This window comes from Triturus cristatus, chromosome 11 (assembly GCF_964204655.1).
Source record: "Triturus cristatus chromosome 11, aTriCri1.1, whole genome shotgun sequence".
In the NCBI taxonomy this organism is placed as follows: domain Eukaryota; kingdom Metazoa; phylum Chordata; class Amphibia; order Caudata; family Salamandridae; genus Triturus; species Triturus cristatus.
The window spans coordinates 1,048,346,443-1,048,368,278 of record NC_140594.1 but is presented as its reverse complement, the minus strand read 5'-3'; the positions used below and the strand labels follow the sequence as shown (position 1 = coordinate 1,048,368,278).

The following is a 21,836-nucleotide window of genomic DNA, read 5'->3' as shown; positions in this document are numbered from 1 at the left end:
AATTTGAATTACCCGCCCTCCAATGGGCTTCTCAGATGAGACCCCAGTGCTTACTGGGACTTGCAGCGCTGCAGCCTACATTTACCCTTGTATGGGAAGGAAAGTCATATATATCGGCACTTCAATGAGCCGGCAAAGCGTCCGTAGAGCCCATAATCCATGGCTTGTCTCCCCACATGTTCGGCGACGGCAAATTCTGCGCCTCGTGGCCCCATCAATTTCGCTGGGTGGTGCAGCCCTTCACGCCCGGAGCCGGCGCGCATACATTAAACCACAGTTTGCTCAGCAAATAAGGGCGCACTCAGGAAACAGTAATCATCCTCTGGGCTCTGCAGAAGCTTTAATTATGACAAGCAGCCTGACGCGTTTCTGAAAATATTTCCTTATTCATAGGCATTTGTCCCAAGTCTCGCGTTACTGCAGCACTGAATTTGAATTACCCGCCCTCCAATGGGCTTCTCAGATGAGACCCCAGTGCTTACTAGGACTTGCAGTGCTGCAGCCTACATTTACCCTTGTATGGGAAGGAAAGTCATATATATCGGCACTTCAATGAGCCGGCAAAGCGTCCGTAGAGCCCATAATCCATGGCTTGTCTCCCCACATGTTCGGCGACGGCAAATTCTGCGCCTCGTGGCCCCATCAATTTCGCTGGGTGGTGCAGCCCTTCACGCCCGGAGCCGGCGCGCATACATTAAACCACAGTTTGCTCAGCAAATAAGGGCGCACTCAGGAAACAGTAATCATCCTCTGGGCTCTGCAGAAGCTTTAATCATGACAAGCAGCCTGACGCGTTTCGGAAAACATTTCCTTATTCATAGGCATTTGTCCCAAGTCTCGCGTTACTGCAGCACTGAATTTGAATTACCCGCCCTCCAATGGGCTTCTCAGATGAGACCCCAGTGCTTACTGGGACTTGCAGTGCTGCAGCCTACATTTACCCTTGTATGGGAAGGAAAGTCATATATATCGGCACTTCAATGAGCCGGCAAAGCGTCCGTAGAGCCCATAATCCATGGCTTGTCTCCCCACATGTGCGGCGACGGCAAATTCTGCGCCTCGTGGCCCCATCAATTTCGCTGGGTGGTGCAGCCCTTCACGCCCGGAGCCGGCGCGCATACATTAAACCACAGTTTGCTCAGCAAATAAGGGCGCACTCAGGAAACAGTAATCATCCTCTGGGCTCTGCAGAAGCTTTAATCATGACAAGCAGCCTGACGCGTTTCGGAAAACATTTCCTTATTCATAGGCATTTGTCCCAAGTCTCGCGTTACTGCAGCACTGAATTTGAATTACCCGCCCTCCAATGGGCTTCTCAGATGAGACCCCAGTGCTTACTGGGACTTGCAGTGCTGCAGCCTACATTTACCCTTGTATGGGAAGGAAAGTCATATATATCGGCACTTCAATGAGCCGTCAAAGCGTCCGTAGAGCCCATAATCCATGGCTTGTCTCCCCACATGTTCGGCGACGGCAAATTCTGCGCCTCGTGGCCCCATCAATTTCGCTGGGTGGTGCAGCCCTTCACGCCCGGAGCCGGCGCGCATACATTAAACCACAGTTTGCTCAGCAAATAAGGGCGCACTCAGGAAACAGTAATCATCCTCTGGGCTCTGCAGAAGCTTTAATCATGACAAGCAGCCTGACGCGTTTCGGAAAACATTTCCTTATTCATAGGCATTTGTCCCAAGTCTCGCGTTACTGCAGCACTGAATTTGAATTACCCGCCCTCCAATGGGCTTCTCAGATGAGACCCCAGTGCTTACTGGGACTTGCAGCGCTGCAGCCTACATTTACCCTTGTATGGGAAGGAAAGTCATATATATCGGCACTTCAATGAGCCGGCAAAGCGTCCGTAGAGCCCATAATCCATGGCTTGTCTCCCCACATGTTCGGCGACGGCAAATTCTGCGCCTCGTGGCCCCATCAATTTCGCTGGGTGGTGCAGCCCTTCACGCCCGGAGCCGGCGCGCATACATTAAACCACAGTTTGCTCAGCAAATAAGGGCGCACTCAGGAAACAGTAATCATCCTCTGGGCTCTGCAGAAGCTTTAATTATGACAAGCAGCCTGACGCGTTTCTGAAAATATTTCCTTATTCATAGGCATTTGTCCCAAGTCTCGCGTTACTGCAGCACTGAATTTGAATTACCCGCCCTCCAATGGGCTTCTCAGATGAGACCCCAGTGCTTACTAGGACTTGCAGTGCTGCAGCCTACATTTACCCTTGTATGGGAAGGAAAGTCATATATATCGGCACTTCAATGAGCCGGCAAAGCGTCCGTAGAGCCCATAATCCATGGCTTGTCTCCCCACATGTTCGGCGACGGCAAATTCTGCGCCTCGTGGCCCCATCAATTTCGCTGGGTGGTGCAGCCCTTCACGCCCGGAGCCGGCGCGCATACATTAAACCACAGTTTGCTCAGCAAATAAGGGCGCACTCAGGAAACAGTAATCATCCTCTGGGCTCTGCAGAAGCTTTAATCATGACAAGCAGCCTGACGCGTTTCGGAAAACATTTCCTTATTCATAGGCATTTGTCCCAAGTCTCGCGTTACTGCAGCACTGAATTTGAATTACCCGCCCTCCAATGGGCTTCTCAGATGAGACCCCAGTGCTTACTGGGACTTGCAGTGCTGCAGCCTACATTTACCCTTGTATGGGAAGGAAAGTCATATATATCGGCACTTCAATGAGCCGGCAAAGCGTCCGTAGAGCCCATAATCCATGGCTTGTCTCCCCACATGTGCGGCGACGGCAAATTCTGCGCCTCGTGGCCCCATCAATTTCGCTGGGTGGTGCAGCCCTTCACGCCCGGAGCCGGCGCGCATACATTAAACCACAGTTTGCTCAGCAAATAAGGGCGCACTCAGGAAACAGTAATCATCCTCTGGGCTCTGCAGAAGCTTTAATCATGACAAGCAGCCTGACGCGTTTCGGAAAACATTTCCTTATTCATAGGCATTTGTCCCAAGTCTCGCGTTACTGCAGCACTGAATTTGAATTACCCGCCCTCTAATGGGCTTCTCAGATGAGACCCCAGTGCTTACTGGGACTTGCAGTGCTGCAGCCTACATTTACCCTTGTATGGGAAGGAAAGTCATATATATCGGCACTTCAATGAGCCGGCAAAGCGTCCGTAGAGCCCATAATCCATGGCTTGTCTCCCCACATGTTCGGCGACGGCAAATTCTGCGCCTCGTGGCCCCATCAATTTCGCTGGGTGGTGCAGCCCTTCACGCCTGGAGCCGGCGCGCATACATTAAACCACAGTTTGCTCAGCAAATAAGGGCGCACTCAGGAAACAGTAATCATCCTCTGGGCTCTGCAGAAGCTTTAATCATGACAAGCAGCCTGACGCGTTTCGGAAAACATTTCCTTATTCATAGGCATTTGTCCCAAGTCTCGCGTTACTGCAGCACTGAATTTGAATTACCCGCCCTCCAATGGGCTTCTCAGATGAGACCCCAGTGCTTACTGGGACTTGCAGTGCTGCAGCCTACATTTACCCTTGTATGGGAAGGAAAGTCATATATATCGGCACTTCAATGAGCCGTCAAAGCGTCCGTAGAGCCCATAATCCATGGCTTGTCTCCCCACATGTTCGGCGACGGCAAATTCTGCGCCTCGTGGCCCCATCAATTTCGCTGGGTGGTGCAGCCCTTCACGCCCGGAGCCGGCGCGCATACATTAAACCACAGTTTGCTCAGCAAATAAGGGCGCACTCAGGAAACAGTAATCATCCTCTGGGCTCTGCAGAAGCTTTAATCATGACAAGCAGCCTGACGCGTTTCGGAAAACATTTCCTTATTCATAGGCATTTGTCCCAAGTCTCGCGTTACTGCAGCACTGAATTTGAATTACCCGCCCTCCAATGGGCTTCTCAGATGAGACCCCAGTGCTTACTGGGACTTGCAGCGCTGCAGCCTACATTTACCCTTGTATGGGAAGGAAAGTCATATATATCGGCACTTCAATGAGCCGGCAAAGCGTCCGTAGAGCCCATAATCCATGGCTTGTCTCCCCACATGTTCGGCGACGGCAAATTCTGCGCCTCGTGGCCCCATCAATTTCGCTGGGTGGTGCAGCCCTTCACGCCCGGAGCCGGCGCGCATACATTAAACCACAGTTTGCTCAGCAAATAAGGGCGCACTCAGGAAACAGTAATCATCCTCTGGGCTCTGCAGAAGCTTTAATCATGACAAGCAGCCTGACGCGTTTCGGAAAACATTTCCTTATTCATAGGCATTTGTCCCAAGTCTCGCGTTACTGCAGCACTGAATTTGAATTACCCGCCCTCCAATGGGCTTCTCAGATGAGACCCCAGTGCTTACTGGGACTTGCAGTGCTGCAGCCTACATTTACCCTTGTATGGGAAGGAAAGTCATATATATCGGCACTTCAATGAGCCGGCAAAGCGTCCGTAGAGCCCATAATCCATGGCTTGTCTCCCCACATGTGCGGCGACGGCAAATTCTGCGCCTCGTGGCCCCATCAATTTCGCTGGGTGGTGCAGCCCTTCACGCCCGGAGCCGGCGCGCATACATTAAACCACAGTTTGCTCAGCAAATAAGGGCGCACTCAGGAAACAGTAATCATCCTCTGGGCTCTGCAGAAGCTTTAATCATGACAAGCAGCCTGACGCGTTTCGGAAAACATTTCCTTATTCATAGGCATTTGTCCCAAGTCTCGCGTTACTGCAGCACTGAATTTGAATTACCCGCCCTCTAATGGGCTTCTCAGATGAGACCCCAGTGCTTACTGGGACTTGCAGTGCTGCAGCCTACATTTACCCTTGTATGGGAAGGAAAGTCATATATATCGGCACTTCAATGAGCCGGCAAAGCGTCCGTAGAGCCCATAATCCATGGCTTGTCTCCCCACATGTTCGGCGACGGCAAATTCTGCGCCTCGTGGCCCCATCAATTTCGCTGGGTGGTGCAGCCCTTCACGCCCGGAGCCGGCGCGCATACATTAAACCACAGTTTGCTCAGCAAATAAGGGCGCACTCGGGAAACAGTAATCATCCTCTGGGCTCTGCAGAAGCTTTAATCATGACAAGCAGCCTGACGCGTTTCGGAAAACATTTCCTTATTCATAGGCATTTGTCCCAAGTCTCGCGTTACTGCAGCACTGAATTTGAATTACCCGCCCTCCAATGGGCTTCTCAGATGAGACCCCAGTGCTTACTGGGACTTGCAGTGCTGCAGCCTACATTTACCCTTGTATGGGAAGGAAAGTCATATATATCGGCACTTCAATGAGCCGGCAAAGCGTCCGTAGAGCCCATAATCCATGGCTTGTCTCCCCACATGTTCGGCGACAGCAAATTCTACGCCTCGTGGCCCCATCAATTTCGCTGGGTGGTGCAGCCCTTCACGCCCGGAGCCGGCGCGCATACATTAAACCACAGTTTGCTCAGCAAATAAGGGCGCACTCAGGAAACAGTAATCATCCTCTGGGCTCTGCAGAAGCTTTAATCATGACAAGCAGCCTGACGCGTTTCGGAAAACATTTCCTTATTCATAGGCATTTGTCCCAAGTCTCGCGTTACTGCAGCACTGAATTTGAATTACCCGCCCTCCAATGGGCTTCTCAGATGAGACCCCAGTGCTTACTGGGACTTGCAGTGCTGCAGCCTACATTTACCCTTGTATGGGAAGGAAAGTCATATATATCGGCACTTCAATGAGCCGGCAAAGCATCCGTAGAGCCCATAATCCATGGCTTGTCTCCCCACATGTTCGGCGACGGCAAATTCTACGCCTCGTGGCCCCATCAATTTCGCTGGGTGGTGCAGCCCTTCACGCCCGGAGCCGGCGCGCATACATTAAACCACAGTTTGCTCAGCAAATAAGGGCGCACTCAGGAAACAGTAATCATCCTCTGGGCTCTGCAGAAGCTTTAATCATGACAAGCAGCCTGACGCGTTTCGGAAAACATTTCCTTATTCATAGGCATTTGTCCCAAGTCTCGCGTTACTGCAGCACTGAATTTGAATTACCCGCCCTCCAATGGGCTTCTCAGATGAGGGCGGGTAATTCAAATTCAGTGCTGCAGTAACGCGAGACTTGGGACAAATGCCTATGAATAAGGAAATGTTTTCCGAAACGCGTCAGGCTGCTTGTCATGATTAAAGCTTCTGCAGAGCCCAGAGGATGATTACTGTTTCCTGAGTGCGCCCTTATTTGCTGAGCAAACTGTGGTTTAATGTATGCGCGCCGGCTCCGGACGTGAAGGGCTGCACCACCCAGCGAAATTGATGGGGCCACGAGGCGCAGAATTTGCCGTCGCCGCACATGTGGGGAGACAAGCCATGGATTATGGGCTCTACGGACGCTTTGCCGGCTCATTGAAGTGCCGATATATATGACTTTCCTTCCCATACAAGGGTAAATGTAGGCTGCAGCACTGCAAGTCCCAGTAAGCACTGGGGTCTCATCTGAGAAGCCCATTGGAGGGCGGGTAATTCAAATTCAGTGCTGCAGTAACGCGAGACTTGGGACAAATGCCTATGAATAAGGAAATGTTTTCCGAAACGCGTCAGGCTGCTTGTCATGATTAAAGCTTCTGCAGAGCCCAGAGGATGATTACTGTTTCCTGAGTGCGCCCTTATTTGCTGAGCAAACTGTGGTTTAATATATATATATATATATATATATTACCTACTGGCGGTCGCCAGTAGGTAGTTATAGTTAGGACCACGTTTCCATAGGAAATCCGCAACATTCTATTTTGAATAACTTTGGCGCCGGTTGACGAATCCTCGCGAATTTTTCAAAATAGGTGGGGCGCTACGCCCCGCCCCTACTCTGAAAGTCTCGGAGGGATTCGTCAAGCGGGGGCTGAGATAAAAGGGGGGTCCCAAAACGCGTTTTTCCCATGCATTTTTCCATAGGACCTTTAGACACAGCTACAGCCCGAACGGCTGAACAGAATTACTTGAAATTTGGCAGAGAGGTAGTCCTCAGGTCAAGGAAGTGCCTTTTGTAGGTTTGGTGTAAATCTGTTCAGTAGATTCTGAGAAAATAGCCTTTAAATCAATATATATATCTGAGCCAGCTTACGGTGCGCTTACGGTGCGCTTACCGTACGCGTACGGTGGCGTGCGCGAGCGCGATTCTGATTGGCCCTTAGATCTTAGTAAACATTCGAATCGGTCGAAACAGGAAGCGGCGGCCGCCATTTTGTCTCTCGCACTCTGACAGGGGGTTGAAAAACCAAGTGCAAAAACATGTAAAGGGGCTGTTTACACAGCTCCCAAGCACCTAGCCATGTCGAGGGAGTCCCCAACGATCCCCCAAGTGAAAAAAGGCAATTTTAATTTTTTTGAAAATTTCGCCGATTACGCTTACCGTACGCGTATGGTAAGAAATAATAATAATAAAAAAAAATATCCACATTCTCCCCACCCCGTGTGCAAAAGGTGCCCGAAGGGCACCTTTTGTGCATGGCTTATTAGAGCTAAACAAAACATATATTTTACCTGTCACAACGATGCTCATCATATGTCCTCCATGTGCGCACGGTGCGCGAAGCGCATCGTGCGTTCATGGCCCATCTAGCGTAACGTGGTGCACGCGGTGCCCACTGTGCGCGCGTTCATGGCCCATCTAGCGTAACGTAGTGCACGCGGTGCCCACTGTGCGCGCACGGTGCGCGAAGCGCACCGTGCGCGCACGGAACGAACTGCGTTAAGTGGGCGCGCACGCCACAAATGGCGTAAAGTAACTTAGCATTTAAAAAAACGTACAAATTCACTGAAAAAACCATAGGTTTCACACACGTTATAGTTAGGAATTAGCATTTAAAAAACCTTGCAAATTCACTGAAAAAACCATAGGTTTCACACGTTATAGTTAGCTGGACATTTTACTGATAAAAAACCAATGAAATTCCCCCGTTATAGTTACTGTAGGCAACTATAACTCACGCAACCGTAATCCTCTGCTGATGACATATGTGTCTTTATGAAAAAAAAAATATTTGTAATATATGTATAGCTAAAATTTAATGGAAGAAGACATGGGCAAATAAGTGTCTAAATACAGTATTAGCATCAGCAGAGGATTACGGTTGCGTGAGTTATAGTTGCCTACAGTAACTATAACGGGGGAATTTCATTGGTTTTTTATCAGTAAAATGTCCAGCTAACTATAACATGTGTGAAACCTATGGTTTTTTCAGTGAATATATATATATACTACAACGTCAATTGTGTTGTTAAAAAACACCCCAGTGTAAATCAACACACTGTAAAGGGCAACACTTTGGATAATATTATTGCCACCACCCATAAATAAAAAATAGCAAGGGGCAATCACTGTGGGCAAACATCTGTCCCTATTGTGAATCAGTGTTAGCTCCACAGTGAAATATTCACACAATTATGCAAGGTATGCAGGAAGCTAACCAATGACATGTTATTTTTGAACCTTTGTCCGAACTGATTAAGCCACCTAAGGGGAAATCATTTTTATTACAAGTTGAATAGCATTATGGTATGGTCTTTAAAGCACACTATGGTGCCGATTCCGATCCTGGAAAAACCGGGTACGAACCGTCGGTCGGAGCGTTTTCTCCGTCCGACTCGTACCCGGTAAAAACACCATATAAACTAGCAAGTACGATTCGTACGGAAACACCATTTCCGTACGAGTCGGAAAAAACACCGACCGACTGAAAAATACATACGAATGAGATCCGGACGTGATGTCCAGACGGAGGTAGGCTTTACGTACCAGCAAGTACGATTCGTACCCACAGCAGTCCGGACGGCAATATTTTTACGGCACCCAAAAAGTGCCGAAAAAGCTAAGTACGCCGCGATGCCAGCGGAATAGGGGGCCTGGTACGCGCCGTATGCCGCCAGCCCCCGTATGTACGCGCCGTACCCCCCCTGCCCCCATATGTACGCGCCGTACCCCCCCCTGCCCCCGTATGTATGCGCCGTACCGCCCCCCTGCCCCGGTATGTACGCACCGTATGTACGCGCCAAACCCCCAGCCCCCCGCGGAAGTACGCGCCGAACCCCCACCCGTGTATGTACGGACCGTACCCCCAGCCCCCGTGTATGTATGGACCGTACCCCCAGCCCCCCGTGTAAGTACGGACCGTACCCCCCGTGTATGTACGGACCGAAACCCCCACCCGGGTCCGCTCCGTACATACACGGGTGGGGGTACGGTCCGTACATACACGGGGGGCTGGGGGTACGGTCCGTACATACACGGGGGGCTGGGGGTATGGTCCGTACATACACGGGGGGCTGGGGGTACGGTCCGTACATACACGTGGGGTACGGTCCGTACATACACGGGGCTGGGGGTACGGTCCGTACATACATGGGGGGCTGGGGGTACGGTCCGTACTTACACGGTGGGGGTACGGTCCGTACATACACAGGGGGTACGGTCCGTACATACACGGGGGGTACGGTCCGTACATACACGGGGGGCTGGGGGTATGGTCCGTACATACACGGGGGTTGGGGGTACGGTCCGTACATACACGGGGGGGGCTGGGGTATGGTCCATACTTACACGGGTGGGGGTACGGTCCGTACTTACACAGGGGGGCTGGGGGTACGGTCCGTACATACACGGGGGTGCTGGGGGTTCGGTCCGTAATTACACGGGTGGGGGTACGGTCCGTACTTACACGGGGGGGCTGGGGGTTCGGCGCGTACATGCGGGGGCTGGGGGGGTTCAGCGCGTTTGCGGGCACATGTCTCCATGGTTGCTATGGGAGTTCGGTCCATACGGTGTTTTTTCCATGCAGTTGTAACATCGGACGCCCGGTACGGATCGTACTTGCGCGCTCGGACTTGAGTTTTCACATTTGTACGTGAAATTGTCCGGGGACGTGTCGGAAACGTTTTCCGACCCGAGGATGTGTGGGGGAATTTTCCCAATACGATTCGTATGGACTTTTTCCCATACGAATCGTACTTGCCAGTTTGTACTGTACTTGTACGATTCGTACGGAAAAAAATCCGGATACGATTCGTACAGGGAAATTTTTTCCAGGATCGGAATCGGCCCCTATGTTGCTATACAGTTGATACTCCACCTTCTCAAAATTGCATACTAAGATACATACACCTATTTAGAAGCCACTTACTTCATTATTTTCACAACCTGGATGAACATCTGCAATTTCCTCCTTGGAGCAATTGGTTTCTTTGACTGAATATTCAATATCATATATTGAGCCATACACCACCTGCAACAGTGAGCCATATGAATTACCACATTATTGTCTGAATACAAAATGGACATATTTTATGTAGATGATATCTATATACAACTTTATGCCACTTAGACAGCTAACACCTGAACACCTTTCTAGTGAACAAATCCAATCTAACTTGAAAATGTTCTCAATCGAAAATTAAGATTTGTTTTTTTCGATGTCTCACAGGCAAAGAATGTTCATAAAATTTATAAATGGAGCCAAAGTTCAACCGACAATCTTAGATGTATAAACTGGAAGAAAGACAAAAAGCAATCCCAATTAATATCACTAATTATTTTATCGTAAATAGCTGGGTGTTTTATGTCAAACAGAAATCTCTATTAACCAGTTATTCAAAAAGTAATTCAGTTGTTGAATTAGTGAGTTTATGCACTGGTTTACTATGCCAAATCACTGCTGAATTAATTGACGAGCAGCAAATACTAATAACTATTTACACATCCATTAAATTTCAATTGGAAAATTCAAAGCTGAATTTGTATTTGACATTACCGAAACAGGATTACACTATAATTTACTTTGTATATAACTATTACAAAATAGAGAAAACTACTCACTATTGTATGTAACTAAAAACTGAATTAGAATAGGAATGCTGTAGTTGTGTAATCATCAGGCACAGAGGAAAAAGGATAGATCCATATGAGGAGAGAAATAATACAGGAGTTAGCTGTGAATGTCCTCAATATACATTTTGTCACCAGTAAGCAAATACGGTCTCTTCATGTGATGCACCACATTTATAGACTCATATGAAATGAATAACATGAATGTTCTTTGCATCAACCATCTAGAAATAACAAACATGTGGCTAGGCATCTCTTTGAATTCATATTAAAAACAATAGATGACATTATTAGCACTATGACACATTAGTAGTTATGCACCACAGGGGGAGGAAAATCTTATCTTAATCAGTATCCTGAACAAAACCTCTTAGTGTGACAGAGAGGTTGAAGCAAAATGACAGTAAACATTAGCTCCAATAATTGGTAATCAATGTATTCATGAGAAAAATATCACCACATGAGATGAACGGATAGAGTTAGAGCTGTAACTCTGAGTATGAACTTACATTCAGCTATACAATTAATTCTGCTAAAGATTTACATCTTTGGTAAATATGTTTGTCTCCTTGTTTCAACTTTTCTTCACATACAATTTTAGAGACCACTGCTGGTACTTATTCCTATATATTTGACACACAAAAGAATTGGTCTGAAGAAGTTCCTGCTCATGGGAGCAAAACGCATTGGCTGGTGAGTTTTTGTTGAAAAACATGACAGTCTGAAGGCCCTTGGATGCACAAGGTATGTTAACAACTGTAGGGGATACTTTTGCCATGACAAAAGTGCCATTGCAAGAGAGCATTTGCACTAATATTTCTCTACAAGTAGTGCATTATGCCATGTGCACGAAATAACTTTCGCTACATTCCTGCCAATTTCTATTTGGGGTTTCCATTCAATTCTCTTTGGAAAGGGATTTTCTGATGCCCTTTATAGGAGTATTGAGAAGACTAAGGGGCTGATTACGGTTTTGCCAGTGTGGGAGCGGGGTGGCATGCCACCACTTGCATCACCAAAGTCAACTGCAAGCTACCCACCAGATTACATGTTTTTTCATTGTCTGGCATGCGATCCTTTGGCGCTCCCACAGCGGTGCTTTTGAAAAAGGCTCCACAATGGGAACGTCAAAAGGTGTTCCTGCATGGCAAAGACTGTAAAGTCCATGCAGTGCAGAAAGGGGGTGCAGGCACACAGGGTGGTACACCATTTGCCCCCCTGCATGCATCTCCAGCCTTTGAGGCATAAGGGCCACCTCTGTTTCCTCACCTCCACCTTAACCTTGGTGGGCTCATTGCCATTGTTAAAGTCAGTGTGAGGAAACTTGTAATATAGTTGTCAGTGCCACGGCGGCACCGCAAAGCATATTGCAGCCTCAGGACTATCGCTTCACCGCCTGTAATCGCAGTTCCCTGGTGTTGCGTTGGCCCTCTTACGGTCCAACTGCCACACTTGTAATGCAGTGGCCGAACCAATTCAGCAGTGACCCATGACCACCGCACCTCCACCACATGTTTGGCGGACCGCCAAACTCGAGTTTAGGCCCTAAATATCTGAGGTTTTTAGGTGGTTCTGGGTGCAGAAAAAAAATGGCAAATATTCGAATTATATTGTTCCCAGAATGTAATGTCATTCCCTCCCTAGAATGCCAACTCTCCATCTGTAGAAAATTAACTAACGGAAATCTATGTGCATATGTAAATGGTTTTATGAGTATAAAGTGTATGTAAATGCTTTTATCAGGATAAAGCCAAAGGCAAGAGTGGTTTTGCATTCATGGAAAAAGATATTAGCAGGGAAAGACTAAAGTTACAATTGCAAATAGTTTGTGAATTGGGCTATCAATGTTTAAGTAACGTTTCCCAAATGCCTATTTATGCATTGTCACCTGTGTGAACAAATCTGCCTAGTACTAGCTTTGAGGTTTACCTTCACAAACATAATTGTTGCCCTTTATTTAACTAATAATATATATAAAAAAGCACTGCAATCATAAACTGCTTTAAAATGGGAATTTGTCATAACCCAGCTGTCCTTGTCTCTTTGAAAATCTATTTTATTTAACATTACAAACAAGAATATTGAACAAGCAATATTATTGAAGAATATCTAAAAACCACAGAAAAAAGATCCTGTGTTGTTGTGCACCAATTCATCCTAGTAATATTAGCAGTTTCAAGGTAACTACACTTTAGCCACAGGTAACCAAGAGCAGAGAATGACTGGCCAATTCAAATAGCATACAATTTCTTTATAAGCAAATGTGTCCATTAAGCAGATGTATCGGAGGCAGGGCCATGCGCATGTTAGGCAGAGCTTTAAGTTCCTTCTGTGAAGCAAGGATGGATTATAATGTCAAGTTATGGTCAATTAAGTTGATTTTTAAAGCACTCCCTTGCCATTGTTATAGCCTAGTGGAGCTGTGACTATAGTTACACATGTGGACATCTCACACAGTTGTTACTGTCAGAACAGTTATAAAATTGGGACTGGTTTTGTGTTGACAATGTGATTGGTTCCAGTTTATGATGGAATGTTTGATTAGAAGAGGTAGAGGTGAGCATTGCCATTGGGTGTGAGAGAATGATGTAATTTGTCCAAATGTTTCTGTAGGGTTAGTACTGTCCCATAGTCATGAACCCCTTGTACCATTGACCATATGTTTCCTGTCCCAGTGTCACTGTTAGGGTCCCATTTATCCATGTTTATTATGGTGTCTCTGTGGTTACATCTGAGGAAAGTGGTTCTGGCCAAAGGTTTTGGTTGAGCCTATCTTTGAAAATGAAGTTTCACCAGGCTGACTTTCTTCATTTTAGAAATTCATCATCATGATGGATTATTATCACCCCTTTATGTGCGCGGGACAAAACAAAATAAGGAAGAAAAACCACTTACCTCTTTCGCAGTCTGTAGTTTTCCTCTGCTTCTCTGGAACCAGGAAGCACCAAGGCTTCTCCCAGCCAATTACAGTGCTGCAATGCAGCACTGTGATTGGTCTGAGCCCCGTGGATCGGCACTCAGATGGTGACTGGTGGGGAACATACACAGTGCACATGACTGTTTGGCAGGGCAAACCACTCCTTCCCCTGTTCCTCCAGCCCCACTCCGCCCTAACCCAGCACCGAAATTGAGAAAAATTAAATGATAATAGCTACATTATTATCGTGTTACTTTTCCTGCTCAAAGAGAAGTGGGGTGACGCTCCATTGCCTTAGCGGAGGAGCCACCCCTGCCAGAGTCCATGTCTTTCCCCTCCACTGCCTAAGTGTGTCTCCTGTTTATAGTGTCTATGTCTCTATTCCCTCTTCCTAGTGTTTGAGGCTGTGTTTTGCTACCTCATTATGTTCCTGTGTGTCTTGTTATCTCAATGTCCATATACATACTCACTATTTCAGCTTCTTTGCAGCACTTTCTTATTACGTTTGTTGGAAATGGCCCTTTCTGCAAGGTTACCAAAACCTTTTGCCTTCCTTTTCCCTTTTTTGCTGAATTCGTTTTTGTTGGCTTTAGGACTCTGGGCACTTTACCACTCCTAACCAGTGCTAAAGTGCATGTGCTCTCCCTAAAATGTGGTTACATCGGTTTATCAACATTGACATACTTGTTGCTTGTAAGTCCCTAATAAAGTGCACTACATGTTCCCCGGGGCTGTTTATTAAATGCTACCAGTGGGCCTGCAGCACTGATTGTGCCATCCACTCCAGTAACCCTTTAAACATGGCTCACTGCAGAGCCTGTGTGTGCAGTGTAAACTGTCATTTCGACTTAACACGTTAACCTACATGCTAGGCCCAAACGTTCCCTTTTATTACATATAAGTCCTCCCTAGGGTGGCCCCGGAAACCCTATTAGCAGGGTGCAGTGTACTTACAAGATAGGACATGTAATTTAGATTTTTATATGTCTTAGTTGTGAAAATGGTTTGATTTTGTTTTTCGCTACTGTAATGCAATTGTCTCCCATAGATTACTACTGGGATTGGCTTTTTTTAATGCCATTTCTGTTAGAAAAGGGGTTTCCAGTTGGCAGGCTGTTACCCTGTCCAAGTAGGGATCCTTCTTCTTAGTCAGGGTAAGGGGATACACTTCTAAAATAACTCCTCCTAACCCCCGTTGTAGCTTGGCACTAGCAGTTAGGCTTTTCTAAGAGACAAAGTGCAAAGCATTTGCACATAACACACAGTAGAACTGTGAAAACACTACAAAAAGACACCACACCAGTTTTAGAAAAATAGCCAAAACATATCTGTAAAAAACAAGACCAAAAGGACAAAAATCCAAATACGAACTTTGCAAGAATACCCTTAAAATGCAGTTCCTTGAAGTTGCTAGCTCCGTACAGGGCTACAGCGGAGCTGAAAACAAACAAATCCAACAGTTCTGGCTGACGGCGTCTGTGCGGACTGGTGGTGGTGTCAGAAGACTTGTGAACAGTACCTTTGGTTCCGGCCAACCTCGTTGGTGGAGGTCAGCTGTGGCAGACGTTGTGGTTGCGATGTGAAATGAAGTGGTATGGAGTGCGGTGCCCCCAGTTCAAGGGCAGGCAGCAGCTTGGTGATGGTCATCCAACGGCTTCGGTGAGACCAGGGCTGTGGTGCGAAGTGTGGTGGTGCGATTCATGGTGCTGACTGGTCACAGTGCAAGCAGTGGTGCCGGTTGATGGGACCTGGTGCCGGCTGGCCAGTCTGCGGTGTGAGACAGGGCAGTGCGTCGTATGACTTATGAGCAGTGCCCCCAAACCAGGGTTCAGGCAGTGGCATTAATGTCAACTTGCAGAGGCTGTGGTGGTGAGACAAAGGCAGTGGAGTGAAGCGTGGCAGTGTGGAGTGCGGTGCCCACAGGTCATGGTGCAAGCAGCTGCTCGGTCGTGGCGTAGAATGGTATTATCTGTGAGACCAGGGTTGCCATGCAAAGTGTGGTGGTGCCCTCCGCGGTGCCTTCAGAACATGGAGCCTGCAGCAGTGTTGTTGATGATGTTGGGCTGCTTTCCCCCTCTGTGGCACCTGAAACTCACGGTTCCAGTGGTGGTGCCCAGAGGTAGGGGAAGTCTTTGCTGTTGCTGAGACTTTTTGAACAGGGGGCAAGCTCTACTTCAAGTCCTCAAAAATACTCTGAACAACAAGTGAAGAAAGTTTGGTCCAGTTCTTTCGCTGCTTAAGGCAGAAGTAGCAACTGCAGGCCAACCCAGCAAAGCAACAAACAGCAATGGGGCAGTACTCCTACCGGCAGCTCTTCCAGCTCGTCTTCTTGTCAGGTTCTTTAGTGCAAAGAGTTCCAAAGTTCTGGGGTCAGGGCCCCAATATTTATACCACATTTCCCTTTGAAGTTGGTACCAAAAAAGTTCCATTGGCATACATAAACCAGTTCTGTCTGGCGGAGGCAAGGTTCACTCCAGGGGTGGAGACAGCATTGTGGAAGGTAGACACAGTACATTCAGGTGCAAGCAACAACTCCTCCCACTATTCTAAATGCAGTCAGGTCTATTCAGCCTGGATATGAGTCACCCAGGAATGGCAGGATACACCTCAATCCCCCTCGTGTGTCTGTCTAGTGTGAATGCACAAACCAGCCCCTGTCAGTCTAAAGCACAGACAGCTAATACACAAAACAGGCAGCGGCACATGGATGGTTAGACAAGGAAATACCCACTTTCTAAAAGTGGTATTTCCAAACAAACAACATAAAAATCATCTTTACTAAGAAATGAACTTTTACATTCTGAGTTCAGGCATACTAAACTCCATTCCTCCATCTTGTCTCCGTAGAAAGTTACGATTGTCCCATGTTAGTCTATGGGACACTTAGCTGGAATAGTGAAACACTAAATACTCAGTATTTCACTTACAGGACATGTAAAACACACCAGTATATGTCCTACCTTTCACATACACTGCACACTGCCCATGGGGGTACATTGTCCTACCTTAGGCATGCCTTGCATGTAAGAAAAGAGATGTTTAGAGCCTCGCAAGTGGGTGCACTTGCCAAATCGACATGGAAGTAAAAAAACTGTGCATAGACACTGCAGTGGCAGGTCTGAGACACCTTTGGAAAGCTATTTGTGTGGGTGGCACAACCAGTGCTGCAGGCCGACTAGTAGCATTTGATTTACAGGCCCTGGGCACACACTGTGCATTGTACTAGGGACTTACCACTAAATCAAAGATGCTAATCATGGAAAACCAATCATAACACAATTTACAATAGGAGCACTTGCACTTTAACACTGAACAGCAGTGAGAAAGTGTGCAGAGACACTAAACCAGCAAAAACAAAGTCAGGCATACCATCAAAAACAGGAGGTCAGAAAGGAAAAATACAGGGGAAACACGCCGAAAGATGCCAGGTGTACCAATTTCCAATTGGGATAAGATAGAGATTTGGAGTCTGATTTCTCTGGACTCACAATTTAAAATCACAACTTATGGTGAAGTCGGATTTTAAATAGTTTAGGCATCATTAGGATGGCGGGCGGACTTTGTCTGCCCCGCCATCCTGATGTAGAAAGGGACCGCCCGCCATAAGTGCGGTGGTCCCGTGAGGGTCATTAGGATGCACCCACCACACTGGCGGGCGCATCCTGCATTCTTAACATTGCGGCGAGCGGGGCATTCAGCACCGCCCACCGCAATGCCAAAAAGGTATGTCGTGCATTTTCATGCACAACGTGGCAGGCACCACGCGGTGCTTGCCATGTTGTGCATGAAACTGCAGGGGGTACCTATGGTACCCCCATGTGCACCACCCACCCCACAACTTCCTGGGGGCCCGCTACGGGCCCCAAATAGTAAAGACCACATGCTTTTCCGTGGCGGCAACACCCCGCATGCATTATAATATGGATGGCGGTGTCTAACAGACACCGCCACCATATTAAAACCTTTTCTGCCCGGTCGACTCATCGACCGGGCAGAAAACCTGCGGACGGTCTTTCCGTTAACCGGGATCCCCCCGCCATAGTAATATGGTGGGAGAGAATGGCATGTGGGCGGGCAAGAATGTCGAGCGGATTACCACCGCCATGCGGGCAGTGGCGATCCGCCCGGCATTCTAATGAGCCTCCAAGTCTGCAAATACAATTTTTTGAAAGTTGGCATTTTCTCACTTTAACCATTCTGTGGCTATGCCTGTCTCTGAAATACATGCCTGGGTTAGGTGAGAGCTGTGCTTTGTACATTCCCTATAGACAGTCACATACAGACAGTCACACAAAGGGAGTTGGGGTGTGACATTTGCTTCCTGATGGTCCTTCACCAGTCTGATGGGCCTTCCTGAGATAGATTGGGAGGGAGGAACTGACACTTGCACCTAAATAGGGCTGTGCATGTCCCCATACAAATAGCTGCAAACCACCTGTAGTGAGTTTGGAGCCGGGGCATAACTGGGTATAAGTGCTGGACCCCTGGAATCCCTAAATCAGAACTTTGCTGGAACCAAGGACATTCTGCCTGGAAGACGAACTGCTGTGCTACAGGAGGAACTGTCACTTTGCTTCCTGCTAATCTGTGCTGGCCTGATGCCTGCTGCTTCCTTTCTGGGTGTGAGAAAGACTGGACCTGCTTTACATCATTGAACCTAAGTTTTTCCAAGGGCTTGCCCTCTGTTCTTGAAGTCTCAGGGCCATCGAAGAATTCCTTTGACTTTGTTTCAGCTGCTGGCCTCTGCCAACTGTGAATCCTGCCCTTCCAAGAGGTGCCAATCCAGTCGTGGGCCTTGAATGTGGGTTTTGCAGCTTTTCGCGGGCAAAAATTGGTGAAGTGACAACATTGCGCTTGCAGGAACCGACGCAGTGCACTTCGATGCCGAAGTAGTGCTGATCCGAAGTTATCGCTGTGCTACTCCACGATGACATGGGACCTGACTGCGAGGTTTTGTGGTGTTTTCCCTGTGTTACTAGTTTATGTGTTGAACAAATACTTTACACATTGAGTCTCAAGTTAAGCCTGACTGCTCTTTGCCGAGCTTCCAGAGGGTGAGCACAGGGTCATTTAGGGTGTATTTCTGAATTATCCTGACTAGGTTTGAGGTGCATACGACTGCCATGTAGAGATCCAGTTTATAACAATGTTATTGTCTGGCCAGATACTCAGAATTTGAATATCCGCCATGTTGCGTACGCTCATAAGCAAGTGGCAGCACTTAAAACAAAGTATTGGTGCTGAACAATGGCAAACACCAAAATAAATTAAGCAGTGAGTGAAAGTGTCAGTTTGTATGCCTTCTTATCCTGGTGTATGGGTCTCCCCCACCCAGGTCAGTGTTTTTTCGTGTCTCCTTGTTCTAGTGTTTGCTTACTCAGTCAGTGTGTGTGTCTTCCTGTTTCAATCTTTTTATCTCCTTCTTTATTGCTTTCCCTGTGTCTGGTTTTCTTCGCTCAATGGGTTAGATCTCTTGTCTTTATTGCAGTGTCTGCATTTGCTGATGTCAGTACCAATGTGCTACTGTCCCCATCTTAGTATCTGCCTGGCCCAGCATCCTTCCTTGTCTCAGCATCCATATATTCCTGCCTCTTTACCCTCCTCTGTTCAGCTAGTGCTTCATTATGTGTTCCTTTCATACAGCTGTCTTTTCCACATCAAGATGAGCACATTCCTAAAAAAAGAATCACATTTGCAAAATACACTTGAAAGAGCATAAACTTAACAAGACCTGAAAAAACATGGGATACACACCTGCTTCCTTGCTTTGGTGATTTCACCCACTTTAAAATGGCTGGGATGGTCGCTTTCATCATTGAATTTTTGAAGGGTATGTTGTAGGATTGACTGCAGCTCTTCGCTGGTTCTCCTGACGGGGCGTGCACACTGACGACACATTGTGTGTGGCAACAACACACGACGTCCATCTTAAAGACCAACATCAAAACATCAGTTACTGAAACAGACATTTCATCTCTCACCAGCTTTTGGAAGATTTCACTTGATGGCCATCAAAAGGTATTCAGATTTTCCAATTTTCCAAAACAGTCCTTCATGTAGTGTTTCTTAAATGTGGGAGATTGGAGGGGGTGGTCTGTTTGTCTGGACACAGAGTATTGTTTGTTTGTTAAAAGGATATTTAGTATTTAGTGGGTTGTGGTGATCAGGATGAATGATGGCCTTAAGTTGCCAAAGGTGTTTATGGAGAGGAGCATACACAACATGACATTGAACATGGGTAATTATAAATAACAGGAGGTTTTCAAACCAAACATACCAAGTGGCATTCCTTAAAAGTAAAGTTTCCCTCTCTATCTATGATATGTCACTTGAAACCCGCTCAGTGGATAACAAACTCTATATTAATTAATAGCTAATCATATATAATACTAAGAATCAGAAATTCTAGATTTCAAACCCAGTTTTTCTGCCATAACTTCAGAGCAATGCACCGTGAGTTTAATCTTTCATAAGCAATGGAGTTGTGGATACTGGTCAATTGTCTCACCCCCCTTTTATCATCCAATCTCTGCAATCCCAAGGGAGGTGGGGAACATTTTGGTGTTTTTGCACCGCAAACCACCCTCTTTCAGATCAGCCACGAATCTCTGCGGCTCACAACTCTGCTGGGTGTGTGTGGCTGACAGGACAATAGGTGAATATTATTTGTACAGGACAGCAACTGAGGACATATTGTGCATGGCTCGTCCATGACTCCTTTATCCTTGTCCAGCTGATCCACAGGAGGATAAACACAGGATAACAGTGTACTTGGATAGCTAACAATGATACAGACTTTTCCATGTCAAGATCCCAAAAGGCATCATAGACAACTTGTCAACTTTGTAATCCACCTCTATCTGGAAGTCTGTATGATTTTCTCTGATTACATCATTCATAAAGAAGGTATGACCAAATGTAATGTGTTCCATACAGTCAATAAGCACACACTCAGAAAGAATTGGAGTCCCAGTAATTTGAAACTTGGTGGGCCCGTATACACCTCCAACAATTGTACAGTTCAAAAGGTCACTGTCACCACCCACCAGTTCCCCCCCAAAAATCGAAAGAGTCAGTAGCAACTCTTCATTATAGGTGACATGGCACCTTTGGTGTACTTAAAGTCAGGCCAAGTCCATCACTCTGCCCATCAACTTGGAGCAACTTACAGTGGTATTGCAGAGTAAAACTCAGGATAGGCCAAAAATGAATCAAAGTGAGTCAAGATGTCACAGAAGAATAGCACCTGTTACCACGCATGCCATAACAACGTGTGGTTAACAACGCAGTCAATACCATGACTGTGTCATTACCACTATTTTAAGTCAAGTCGGTGTATCAGTAGGGAAAGTGTTGGACTTAAAATCCAACACCAGTTCAACACCGCATTTCCTAAAGCAATTCATTGTAATGACTTGTGCTGTAATGGAACTTGAGGTAACATCGCAGTTGATAGAGCGCTTTCAGCACTCTCTATTGTATGGGTGCACTATACTCATGGTTAAAATGCACTCACGTGTATCCATATAGTTTGCAGTGTTTTATGATTATTAAGATGGATTTTGTTGAATCATTTCACATGTAGTGAATACATTTAAGTAGGACCGTGTATGTATTATCATTCCTGAATAAATAAGGTACAGGATGATATAATATTCATATAATGTAACCGTGTTTAGTTTAAGTTGCCTGAGTTCTAGGCCCAAAGTCCCAGATTGTTTTTAATTTCACATGTACTTGGTCTCTCGAGAAATAAATAATTAAATGCATGTTGTGTTTTCATCCTACTGCAGGTGCAGGGATGCAAAATTGTTATTTTCAGATTGAAGAAGATACCCGGAATGTCTTTGAAGATGGTTGGGAAGCGAGAAGGGAGGATGCCTTTCGTGTCTAGCCTATCTGGGAACCAAGGTCATTCAAACAAAGACGATTCAATTAAGCGCTTAGAAAGTTACCACAAAGACAAAGTTGCAATGGAAATTTTATGATGACGTATTGTCAAACGAACCCCATTTTTTGTATGATGCGCAGGGACAGTGAAACCAGACTTCTGCTAGCTTTCAAAGAAAAAGGAGCATCTTAGAGCGAGCTCAAAA

General features: G+C 46.7%; 1 protein-coding gene across 1 annotated transcript in view; it reads right to left on the bottom strand.

The window, feature by feature from the left end:
• LOC146785925 (uncharacterized) overlaps window positions 1-21,836 on the bottom strand; it is a 239,863-nt gene that overhangs the window by 39,048 nt on the left and 178,979 nt on the right. Inside the window, exons 9-10 of the mRNA XM_085635323.1 lie at window positions 19,495-19,667; window positions 10,123-10,224 (exon numbers count right to left, since the gene is read on the bottom strand). Of these exons, the coding sequence (XP_085491449.1) occupies window positions 10,123-10,224; window positions 19,495-19,667 (275 nt within the window). The remainder of the gene's footprint in view (window positions 1-10,122; window positions 10,225-19,494; window positions 19,668-21,836) is intronic.